Raw genomic sequence first — 12,210 nt, 5'->3', positions numbered from 1 at the left:
AATAAAAACAGTATCATCGAACGAGGAAGACCCAGACGAGTCCCCTGACTTCCCTCCAGAGGCCGACATAACCTCAAGGGGACACAACTAGGATGACACCCTAGACTATGAGGCCAGGAATATGAATCTTTCTGGGGACTCCTGCAAAGAAGGAGGGTCTAGGGAAGGTCTACTTCTGCCCTAGTGACAAAGCTGCATGGATCCTTCTTTTCTGCAGTGTCCAGTGGGAGCAGTGGCAGTGTGTGCGACCCCTCAGGCCCCCCCCCACCCCAGAGCTGTCCTGTTTAATAAAGGCGTTTTTAAAAGGAGCTGGTCTCCTGGCCCATTCATCACACAAGCCCTGGGAAAAGTGTTAAAAGTAGGCCCTAGGAAATGTTAGGCCTTGTGCTTGCTAAGATCATGTGAAACGGCACCTGTGTAGTCAGTATATGATAAATGATATAATTGTTAGATGTGATTAGATATAATTATTGTTTAAAGAACCATGAGAAACTATGTTAGGGGTTTGGGGGGATCATGAGAAATCCATGCTTGAGTAAAATCAATGCATAAAATAGAATATAACTTTAATAATTAATATGAAAGTTATATAATGATAGAGTATAAAAACATGTTCAACTCAAAACCAAGTCAGGTCAGATTTGGGTATGTGTACCCCTGACACCCAGAGCTCTTAATAAAACATCTTCATATAATCATTCCATGATTATGTGTTCCTGAACACTAACAACCCTAGGGGAATGCCCTATGGCCACTCCCTTTATTCGAATAAAGTAAAAGGACTCCTCAGTCTCCTTTTTGGACATAAACCTCTGGTGTTTGTGGATTAATTTTCCTGACACCCCTTTAGCGGGGGATTTGGAGCCTAGTGCAAGCTAGGCTTGCAAAAAAGACAAGCAAAAAAGACAGTCCCATGCGGCTACGCTTTGCTATAACCTTCTTCCCCAGCTTTCAAGGACACAAAGGACCAGGGAACTGGAGCCGCTTCACAAGACTGTGATGAAATCTCCACTATCGGGTGTCCAAGAATTCACACTTCAGGCTTGACAGAGCTCAACGGAACGCCCCGAGTCCCCGAGCACACGAGCGCAGCGGCGGCCGGGGCGGGTTCCTACCGGGCTGCCCCAGCCCCGGGGCCGCGGGGGCTCGGGGCGAACCCCAGGTAACGGCGGCCGGAACAGCATGGCCGCCCCCGAGCCACGCAGGCCGGGCGTCACTGGGACGCGCTTGGCACAGGAAGCGCTGGGCAACTCACCGGGGAAAAGGCGACCTGCCCTCGCTTCCTTCTCCGCCTTCAGCTTCGTCCCGCCCAAACGGGAAGGGCCTCCGGAGCTCAGCTATTTCAGCCGGCCGTACAAGGTAAGGGAGTGAAGGGAGCGAGCCGGGGGTAGGCGGGGAGCAGCGCAGGGCAAAGGGACAAGCGTTCGCCGTGGATTTCTGCGCAGTGTAGACCCTCTGCCTGGACCCGGTGCAAAGGCTCGGCCTTCATCATGAGGGACCTGATCAGACAGGTGCCAAAAGTCATCACAGCATCACAGAATGGTTTGAGTTGTAAATGACCTTAAAGATCATCCAGTTCACCCTTCTGTCATGGGCAGGGATACCTTCCACTGGACCAGGCTGGTCAAAGTTCCAGCCAACCTGGTCTTGAACATCTCCAGGGATTAGGCATCTACAACTTCTCTGGGCAACGTGTTCTAGTGCTTCACCACACTCGCAGTGAAGAATTTTTTTCTGACAGAAGTGTGGCACATAAATCTCTGTCACTAGGCTATCTAATGCCAAAATCTTTGCAAAGTGTGTTTGCTACTTGTGGATGGCAAATGAAGGAAAGGTCTTTCACTGGATAACAGGAGAAGGTAGAGACATTGTTTGCCAGGGACTGAGGATGAGCAGGCCACTTGGTATCAATGAAATGTGAGGAAATTAGGAAATAAAAAAATATTAGGAAAGGTATCATCCGTCACTAGAGTTTGATGCAGCACCAATGGATTTTGTTGTAACACACGCTCTTGGGAACCCTTTAATAATAAACTTTTCCATTTTAATTTGAAGGAAAAGATTTTCCGTGTGCATTGCATAAATTTTCCACATGGTCAGCTTTAATAAAAATCAATAGCGCTACTCAAAACAATAACATCAATATATGCTTCTGTAACTGAATGCTTCTGAAGGTGGTACACTGCCACTCAGTAAGTAGTACCTCAGGTGTTCTGGCAAGGAGCCACACTCCTCAGTCTACTGCATTATGTCACCATTGTTTCTCATTCTGTCCTCATATTAAAAATCAGTAATGAAAACAATCTTGCATCTTCTTCCTCAGCTGAACTACAGTTCCAGGGTGATGAACTTTTCAACGTAGTGTCATATGTGACATTGAAGTTTAACAATGTCTGATAGAGTTGAAGGGCATTAAAGGCTTTTTTCTCAAAAAAAAAAAAAATTAGTATAAAAAAGTTCTGAAATTCCTATTATGTCAATGTAACATAGCAATGCCATGACAATTTATAACAATAAATACAACCCCTGAATCTTCTCCTCTTCCAAATGACAAGCTGATGAATGCACCAAGCACCAGGTAGTTCGTGTTGATTCCAGCATTACCTTGGCAAGGTGATCTGACACAAAGGTGATCAGGCACAACTGGTGCCATGCTTCACAAAACAGTAGGGAGAGCACAACAAGAGTAAGGCAAGGGCAGGTCAGAGGGTGCTCTTGGGGCTGGTGGAGCGCATTAGTCTACACAGAATTAACACGCATATGGTAGAGCTTTTCCTTACAATATAGTCTGTTTTCACACTCACAACAGCCTGGTTTGTGAAAAATTATGCTCCAGTGGCATGGAAACACAAAATGGTAACAGCTGTTTAATAGGTTTCTTCACAGCCCAGGCCTTGGACACAGGGGAGGAAGCAGATTCAGCCCATTCTTTTGCACAATTTAGGAAATAGATAATTTTAATATTTTTATTTATAGAGCAAAAGGAGTCTCATTCCTTTTTGCAGCTTAAATACCTAAAACCAACAATGTATCAGAGACTGAAGCGCAGAGAATTAGGAAGAAGATGGGCTCATCGCATGGCCAGACGCTAGAAATTCTTGCCTTTTAGTCCCTTAGCTGGCAGTTACTCCCTGGAATGCTTTACATAAGTTATTGTAGCCAGTGTGCCTGGTGTTTCCTCTTCTGAGATGTGGAGAAAGCTATTACCAATTTTACATGTGTCTGGAATACTAATGAATGAATAAAGCATTTAGCTTTAGCAGCAGTACACAGAGGATGCCTACCCTGAGTGCACATTTATCATCAGCTCTGTGTGACTCATTTGCTCTGATGGGTTTAAGAAACAGCTCACCACCACCACCACCCAGGCCAACCAAGTTATAATTTACAGCAAAGAGAAACAGCAGCAGAAAGTTACCAGTATATTGAGCAAAGAAGTGTTGTCTTTGTCTCTACAAATCTGGCAGAAAATATTAAATATGTATTTAGGACAGGGCTTGTTTTTGATATAACAGGCTAGCTGACTATCTGTGAGTTCTGGAAAGGATGAATTATCTGCTCTGACATGAGCAACAAAAGACACTCTTGCTCTGAAATGAGTAACAAATAGTGCCACGAGTACCACCAAAGCGCAAATAACATTTCTGGTGGTGGGTACAAATTAAATACCCACCTAATGAAACTGGTATCATGGAGAGGAAAGGAGAGGGAGGAAAGGAGAAGCAAGGAAGCACAGAAATAATGATGGAGATGACAAATCATGCGCAGGGTACTCTTGAAAGTGTCTGAAATCCTCTGAAGATCAATGGTTTTTGAGAAGTGAAGGGATAGATAGGTTAAATACAAAATAATCTCTCCTCTTGGCCAAACCAAGTATTGGAGATACCTTTACAAATAAAGCCTGAAATTACAGCAGTGTCTTACTAGTGCCCTTAGCCATGCTTTCCTTTTAATGGAATCATTATAACCTTGACCTGCCATGACTTGACTATATTTGGAGAATAGCACTGTTATTTGAAAGACTCAAAGTACATGAGATTTTCAAAGGTTAAATTTGACACACTGTAAAATTAGAGAAGAAAAAAGCCCAACAAAATTCTTTTAGTCAGCCATGCACAAAGCCACTGATGATTGACAGGTTTAACAGAATATGGACCTTTTAATGAAGTTCAGTAACAACTGGCAGCATATTTCAGTAGTGAATTTTGGTTTATTCCTTTGAAAAGTTTTTTTTTGTGTTGAAATTGCTTTGATTCAATTTATGAGAACTTCCTGGTTGGATTTCAAAAACACCTTTGTTAGAAGAGCAGGTCTTTTATCTTGCTTATTTGGATGCAAACTATGTCAACAGTTGAACAACTATATTACAGCTTGGAGTGTGCTTTATTTTCATGCCTGATATATGTGTGTCATGCATACCACAGGATCACAGGATTTCCACTGTGGCACATTTCTCAATTCTGCTGTAATCAGAAATTAAATTCTGTTTACACTGCAGGGTACCTTTGTCTTTTTTAAAGTTCCTGTTTTGCTTTTACATAATTGTGCCAGATCATTTGACAAATACACAGATTTAGGAAGGAGAATGTTAAGTGCAGAAAATTAAAACAGATCAGTTAAATTTCCAAAATTACAGCAGATTACAGGAGGGAAAAAATGAAGTAAATTAGTAAATTGCCACAAGGAAAATTTCAGAGCTGAATGAACTTAATAAATGATACCATATGTCATTAGGTATCTTGCAAACTGTTCAAAAGGACTGGCCCAAACTTTCTGAGGTCTGTAATATTACAGTTATCATCTAATGTAATATATGCACTATTTAGGTATTGATTTGACTACATGTATTCTGTAATCTGTAAAGTAAAGCAATTCTGTGAATTAGCCATTTTTCCCCCTTTTTTCAAGACAGGAGATTTTTTCACCTATGATGCCGTTTTTAGAATACCAGAAGATTACAACCAATATCTTCCGCGATGTGACAGAAAACATGCAAAGGGTCGTGGCCTTAAAATTCATGAGGAGGTAATTCTTTGAAAAATTCATAATTATCTTTGTTTAAGGTGTTTTGTACTTTTTTGACATGACTGGAGGCTATAGGCATTGATTTACCCTTTATAATGTAGCCCATATGGTAAGAAAGGAACTGGAAGGAGGATACCATTGTGCTCAGCCTGCAGGTTTAGGAGAAAGCATTATCCCATGAAAACACTATATTTATCTCTTGCTCTTTCATATCCTGAAGATTTCCAGGTGACAAGATGTATGCAAATTAAAGCAGGGAGGAAGAGGCAAATCATCTCTTCAGGGTGTACTCTGAACCATTTGTGCACCTCAAGAGTTGTAATTTAGGTGGTTCTGCAGTTATTTTTGTGATACTTAAAAACGCTTCTCCCTGAGAGGACTGGATTCAGAGGCCATGACTTCACTACTGTCCTTTAGCCCCCACCTTCTCTATGCCAGTATTTGCTGTGAAAGCCTAAGTATCTGAAGCTGGTGAGTTTGTTAGGAAAACCTATACCAGATTGCCCTGAAGGATGGAAATTCATAGGGAGCAAATGTAAAGGCGTGGTCAATGAGAACACATGGGCATCCCTGTGCAAGTGTCCTGGTTTAGGGCGAATTTGAGAGAAAACCTCCAAATGAGGTCCCTTCAGAAAGCAAATTAAAGCAGCTCCTCCCCCAACTGGTTTGGTAAAAAGATTTCTTTGGAGAAAAATAGACAAAAAAAACCTGTTTATTAAACAGAAATTGAATATTATAAAACAATGAAACCTCTCACTGTTCAATGAGATGGCAAATCCAGAAAAGTCCTTTACAAGGGGTGTAGCTTGACTGGCTCAGTCTCTTATCAGTCCCTCCAGTGCTGGAAAGTGCTGAGGCCCAGGCCCCAGGCGTGAGCTCCCAGGGTTTTTCTAGGTTTTCAGTCCAGAGCAGGTTTGAACAGATCCAAGAAAAAAAGAGGGAAAAAAAAACCAGTCCAGGGAACTTCTCTGCCTCAGCTAGCTAAAAACTAAAAGTAAAGGAGAGCTCTGTCCTGCTGTCTGTCCATGTTGTTGGAAACAACACAGTCCAGAGAAGCATGTGGGAGAGTGAGTGGTGCACTTCTTTCCCCACCTTCGCTCTTGGAACCAGTCTTAAAGGTGCAGAACTTAATATGTAACATAAACAGAAGAGGCAACAGGGGATCATAAAGTCACCCCAGGACAGCAAGTATTTGAAGCCAGCAGAATCTGGGTTTGATGTGCAACCCAATTGGTAAATACTGCCCTGGAAATAGAAATACTATAATATATATGTATAAATGTGTGTGTATTTTTGCATGCAGCATCTGAATAATACACATATATACAAGTGTCGGTATATATAATTGTATTTATACATACACACACAAAATTGCACATAGAGGCAGAGGCTGTCAAAAAACAAATGAAGTGTAACCTCTGTGTACTAATCAAAATCCCAATGGGTTCATGGGATGTAAAAGTAATGGGTAGGCTAGGGATGGCTGCCCACTTTGATGGTTCTATATGATAGAGAAGGAAGAATGATACGAGAGTTCAGATTACTCTAATTCCTTCGCAATAAAATTGTTTTGTTCTGACAAAGTCCACTGGTTGGGATTTGTCTCACTAGCAGTTATATATGCCAGGCATTTCAGTCCAAGTGTGTAGCCATAATGCCCTTCAACTCTATCAGACGGTGCAGGAAGTATTAGATGCTCCCAAAGGAATCCTGGGAGTGCCGATTAGCATCACCCGCTCATGCCTAAAAACTGCAAATCTGTGTATGTATGTAAATTATTACTCCAATTAGAAATTAAACTCTTAATTAAAAAAAAAAAAAACAAAAAAACAAAACCAACTTCTCTTCCCTAGTACCAAGCCCAACCTCCAAGAGGGATATCTGTGTACAGATAAAGTTCATCAATATAAAGTTACAGATTTTACTGAGTTCTTGTATCAACAAAACTCACTTTCCTATCAGTTTTCTTCCTAGAGCAAACTTGTATGGGCCAGAATTCATACCAGCTCTGCTGGGCAGTGCATAAAAGGGACTGTGCAAATAGATGTCCCTTAATCCAGCCCTTTAAACAGCATGGGGACACATCAAACCCATAGCTGCTTAATACTACAACATGATCCTCCTGCATGTGATGACACCCAACACTGGATGTAACCAGTGCAGGTCACATACTCAATTTCTCTTTAATTATCACAGTAGGTCTCTCAGGCTTTATATAATAATTAAACTATAAAATGTAATAAATAAAAGTACTACAATTTACATCTTTCTAGTACAATACTGAAAGCAGACAGACTGAACACACCACAGTACACTGCTTTACTTGAAGTGGAAAAAAACAAACCTGCAAGTAAGCCCCTCATTTCCTGCAGATAGCCTGGGTACACTCACAGAATTCCAGAGTACAGTGACAGGTATGGAGTTTAGCTACATGTGGCTGAGTAACTGCAGTGGAATGCATGCACAGGGCTGCCATTGCTGATTCCAAGTGCTAACAGTGCTAGAATTACATGCTGTGAGGGTGGATAGCAGGACGCTTCCCAGCCAACTGTTGGAAAATCTGAAAACCCCTGAATGCCAAACCCACAAAGGTGAAATGCCAGTGTGCCCAGTTAGCACTGTGCTACCAAGGATGCTGAAAACTGAATCCTCTTTATTTAAAAGTGTCATAAATGCAATGGCAAAATATGGTTAATACAGAAAGCAATTTATTATAAAACAATTTTTATCGGAAATGACAAGAGAAAAACCACAATAAATAAATCAGCGCAGCGCCGGGTGGACAGGGACCTGTACCCAGAGGTACCGATCTCCTAAATCCATGAGGAAGGGACTGCGGTCTGGGGTTTTTATTGGGATTTTGTGTCCTGAGGCCAAACTCCGAGCAGTTGCTGTTCAACAAAGAGTCTAGATGGTTGGTTGAATGAATTTCCTGGAACCTCGGAGCTGAGTCAATAGCCAACTGGGCAGAGTCCTTTCACATGTGAAAGGTTCTGAGTGCTTCCTGATTGTATCTCCAGTTGGGCTCTCAGGGTGATGTGTCCAAGTCCGGTGTGGAGACGATGGATATCTTGGTCTGGCTCTGCCCATTGTTTAGCATGATTGCATCTCTGGTCGGGGTCTGCATGATACGTCCGGGTGCGGAGCCGGTGGGCATCTCATCCAGGCTCTGCTTATTGTTCAGCCTGATTGTCTGTGTCCGGCTCTTTCTTTCAGGCTGGCAAGCGTCGCTTAGGGTCGTTACCGCCTGAATGGGTATTTCACTGCTAGGTTTTAGGAAGAAATCCTTTGGCTATACTATATTTTGTTATAAATACAATTATATGCTCCTTTTATTCTCGCACGAATTTTTATTCCAAGTTACATTTATCACAAAAGGAACACAAACTATTGGAATTATATACTGCTGCCTGTCATTAGTACTGTAAATCCTGAATTTCTAGCAGTCTTTCTTGATGGTACAAAGATTTTTTTAGTTTCTCATTTTTCAACATTTATCCGCAACTAGAGCAGAGGAGGAAATGGTCTTAATTTTTCCTGTCAGTCCTTCTTGACTTGATTTTCATTCTGCTGGGGTTAAAGGTTGGTTTACTGAATAGCTTTTAATAGGGTGGAGTAAGGTGGGCAGGAGAACTGGGGGATAAATGTTTTGAAATGAGCTTTTCTATTGAGTGGGTTAGTTACTTAGGTATAGTCTTTTTGTTTGTCTTTTTGTTTGCTTTTTAAAAGAGTTTACAGCATCTTTCCAAGAAACTCAGGTTCTGTCCATGAGGTCGGAAATACCTCTTAGCTGATTGTCCTGCTATGAGATATCTGTGTTCCCACCTGCATCTTTTCAGGACTTAAGTGCTAATTTGCCCAGGTTTGTGTCTGTTGTAGCAAAGAAGTCATTTGCTTGCACTTGAATTATGGTGCAGCATCTGCATTTTGATTTGCCTTTTAGATACTATTTATATTGTAAGACTAGAAAAACACATTGCAGACCAAGGCTTACTATGTTAGTCAGTGTGCAAACATACAAGCAGCCTGATAAATCTGAGACCTTTTGCTAGGGAAAGAAAAATAAACAAATCCTATCTTTCCCTTCTGGTTTGGTACCTCCCTGTTGCTGTAACACAGGAAAGAACTGCAGATTGCAAATAGTGATTATACAGCCACTTAAAGTGCAGTTTACTAAGAACGAGCTTAAAATCTTTTCTTGGTCAGGTTGTTTTTCATCAAGTCCACTTTCCACAATTGCAAACCAGTTGCTTCTGTAATCTTACAGCTACAAGTGTTTCTAAAAAAATCTTTCATTCATTTCAGAAATAACGTAGTATGTGTTTTATTTCCTTCAGGGAAAGCTTGCATGGGCTAGTGGTTGCTCAGGGTTTTTCTTTAGGCTTTGCTTTTTTCATGCTTTTTTCACTGAATTGTGCAAGCAGGGTCGGTGTTCCTGTAACAGGGGGTACAAATCTGTCCTATTTTTCAAAAGAATCATGCAACTCAATGCACAAGATAACTAAAATCTGTGCTTTTCTAGCATTTAGTTTGCCAGTAAGAGGAATGATGAGCTTGTCTTTACAAACAAGCTGTGGGTCAGTTGATAGGATGTAGTTATCAGTGAGAGATGACACAAACAATGGGATGGATTCCAGTAGAAGATCAAAGAGGCACTGAAAGAACACTATGAATTCCATAAAAGTTAAGAAGGGATAAGGGATTATGCATTGAGGGGAAGGTACCCCAGGTGTCAGGCGTTCCGGGCAGTCTGTACCTCTCAAGTACCTCAGCCTATGGGGAAAGGGAGAGGGAGAAGGGACAAGTGGCCGGGAATTAGGATAAAAAGGAGGCTGCGCCCTCCAAAACTTTGAGAGACCCCAGGGGAATGCCCCATGGCCTCTCCCTGTTGGGTTTGAAGCAAGATAAGCACCCCGATCAGCTACAGCACAGACGGCTATCCCAGCCGCGCGGTCCATCTCCCACTGCATCAATGTGATGGATGGCGAAAATGGCGATTTATTTCGAGGAAACTTAACATTTTATAGCCTAGGTTCACTGTGTTACTCCCATCTGCATACGTCACACCTAGGTGCTATTGGCTAGTTACAAGAGGCCTAGCTATCCTAACAGAGGGGGGTCTAATAGCTTCCCGTTACATCCCGGTATCTTCCGCTCCGCTATGCCCTAAACTACAACACTCTCCCTTTATTCGAATAAAGTAAAAGGACTCCTCTGTCTCCTTTTTGGACATAAACCTCTAGTGTTTGTGGATTAACTTTCCTGACACCAGTAATCTCATGGTAATCACATGTGTATATGTATTTGTGTAAAAAATTACCAGTCCACTCCATAAGCTCCATACCTTACCATCTCATCATTTAGCGACACATTCATGGTTTATTAAGATAAAAATGACATAAAAAACTAGGTCAAAGACAGAACAGTAAAGGCGCTAAACAAATACACATCCATATGGCAGATTTGTACCGTTCTCTCAGTTATTTTACCCCTGGCCTCAGCACATTTAGCAGTAGAAGATTGCCATGTTTTCTATTCACTCTGTGATTTTCTTCTATAGGCAACTTTTGTGTTTTCACAGGAAATGGCAAGACCTGTTCCTGTGGTGACATCTTCAGAGTATGGGAAGCACATACATAAACCCTTAGACCCAGCAACTGGCGAGCATGCAAGGGTTTATAGCCTGCATGCAGCAATCTACGGAGAAGGCAGCCACCCTGCTCATTGAAAAAACTCCAGGCCTGGATCCGTGTGAAATCTTTTGTATCTGTCACCACCTGCAACAGTTATCTGGAAAAAAAACCAAAACACTTTGAAAAACAATATGGTGCTTTTGCCTTTTTCTTTACAGTTTAATTAATGAGAACGATCTGGATTAAAAGTAGGGTGAAATAGTTCCTGCAGTTTTTCTCATGCTAATTAAAATGCATGTCTTCTCCTTACATCCTCATAAAAATCTCATGAAAAGCAGCATCAACAATAACTTTTTAGAACATTTTAGGCAGCAATGCTGGGAATGAGACCTGTTAGGTCAAAAGCTGTCTCTGCAATTCTGGGTATTGCTTCTACATAACCATCCACAGACCTAGCATTTAAGCAAGCTTTGACCCGAAGGTATCAGTGATCACAGATTATTCAATACTTACAGAGCTGCTAGAGAATTGTGAGACACTGTTTTTTATGTGTACAACAGCTGAAGTAGATATTCAGCTTAGAATTTTAAAAAATGTATGGGCTTATGTGCTTAGCAGTTTCAATAGACTTCAAGTGGAACTCAGAAAGAACTCCTGAGCACTTGAGCATTTGAAGAGACAAAATATGGGTTTAGCTGAATTCAGACATTTATTTCACTGAATTCCTCTATAGGAATGATGTCCGGCTGATTTAAAAAGAAATAGCATCATCGGTTCTGTATCTGATCTGAAAAAAATGGAAAAATAGACTAAGTAATGTCAGGAAAATTAATCCACAAACGCCAGAGGTTTATGTCCAAAAAGGAGACTGAAGAGTTCTTTTACTTTATTCAAATAAAGGGAGAGGCCATGGGGCATTCCCCTGGGGTCTCTCAAATTTTTGGAGGGCACAGCCTCCTTTTTACGCTAATTTTCCAGCTGCTTGTCCCTTCTCTCTTTCCTCATTGGCTGAGGTACTTGAAAGTTACAGACTTCCCGGAAGGCCTGATACCTGGGATACCCACCCCCCCACCCCCCAAAGCATAATCCCTTCTTAATTCTTAACTCTTGTGGAATTCGTGGTGCTTCCTCAGTGTCTCTTTCATCCTTCAATGGAATCCATCCCATTGTTTCTATTATCTCTCAGTCATAGTTTCATCTTATCAGCACACCCTCAGCTTGTTTGTAAAGACAAACCTGTCATTCCTCTCAGTAATAGTAGCAGAACAAGCACTAAATAATTTGGTAGAAAGGGTGAAAAAAACCAGGAGGATTTGAGCAGTCGTCACTTAAAAATCATGTTTAGCACAAATGTTTAAATCTGATTAAACATTTAATGCCTTATACTTTCACAGAATCCAGTACAAAAAATTCAAGGTAATTTCAGGAGGAGTTTCTCCTACAGAGTATGCATCAGTTTGGTTCTCAAGAGCTATTGATCCTGTTGTTTAAAGGTGAGGCAGTATTGTTCAGAAAGGAACAGCCAGAGTGATCATACCGGAAAAAGGTAGAA

At 41.4% G+C, this 12,210-nt stretch overlaps 1 protein-coding gene across 1 annotated transcript; it reads left to right on the top strand.

Annotated features, from left to right (window-relative positions):
* The first annotated feature begins 695 nt into the window (after positions 1-695).
* On the top strand, positions 696-10,920 carry C2H5orf49 (chromosome 2 C5orf49 homolog). Its single transcript, XM_015650892.3, has 3 exons — positions 696-1,359; positions 4,909-5,025; positions 10,607-10,920. The coding sequence occupies exons 1-3, from the start codon at positions 1,183-1,185 to the stop codon at positions 10,751-10,753; spliced, it is 441 nt and encodes a 146-aa protein (XP_015506378.1). The 5' UTR covers positions 696-1,182; the 3' UTR covers positions 10,754-10,920.
* Positions 10,921-12,210: the final 1,290 nt, after the last annotated feature.

Source organism: Parus major, chromosome 2, assembly GCF_001522545.3.
Source record: "Parus major isolate Abel chromosome 2, Parus_major1.1, whole genome shotgun sequence".
NCBI classification, from domain to species: Eukaryota; Metazoa; Chordata; class Aves; order Passeriformes; family Paridae; genus Parus; species Parus major.
Note: the sequence above shows the minus strand (reverse complement) of the source record. Positions and strands in the feature narration are given on the sequence as shown.

Bases quoted from the DNA above. Each gene is read 5' to 3' on its own strand.
- C2H5orf49 (XM_015650892.3), top strand. From the start codon at position 1,183: ATGGCCGCCCCCGAGCCACGCAGGCCGGGCGTCACTGGGACGCGCTTG. The intron at 1,360-4,908 runs GTAAGGGAGTGA...CCTTTTTTCAAG, and splicing joins ATTTCAGCCGGCCGTACAAG to ACAGGAGATTTTTTCACCTA. The intron at 5,026-10,606 runs GTAATTCTTTGA...GTGTTTTCACAG, and splicing joins GCCTTAAAATTCATGAGGAG to GAAATGGCAAGACCTGTTCC.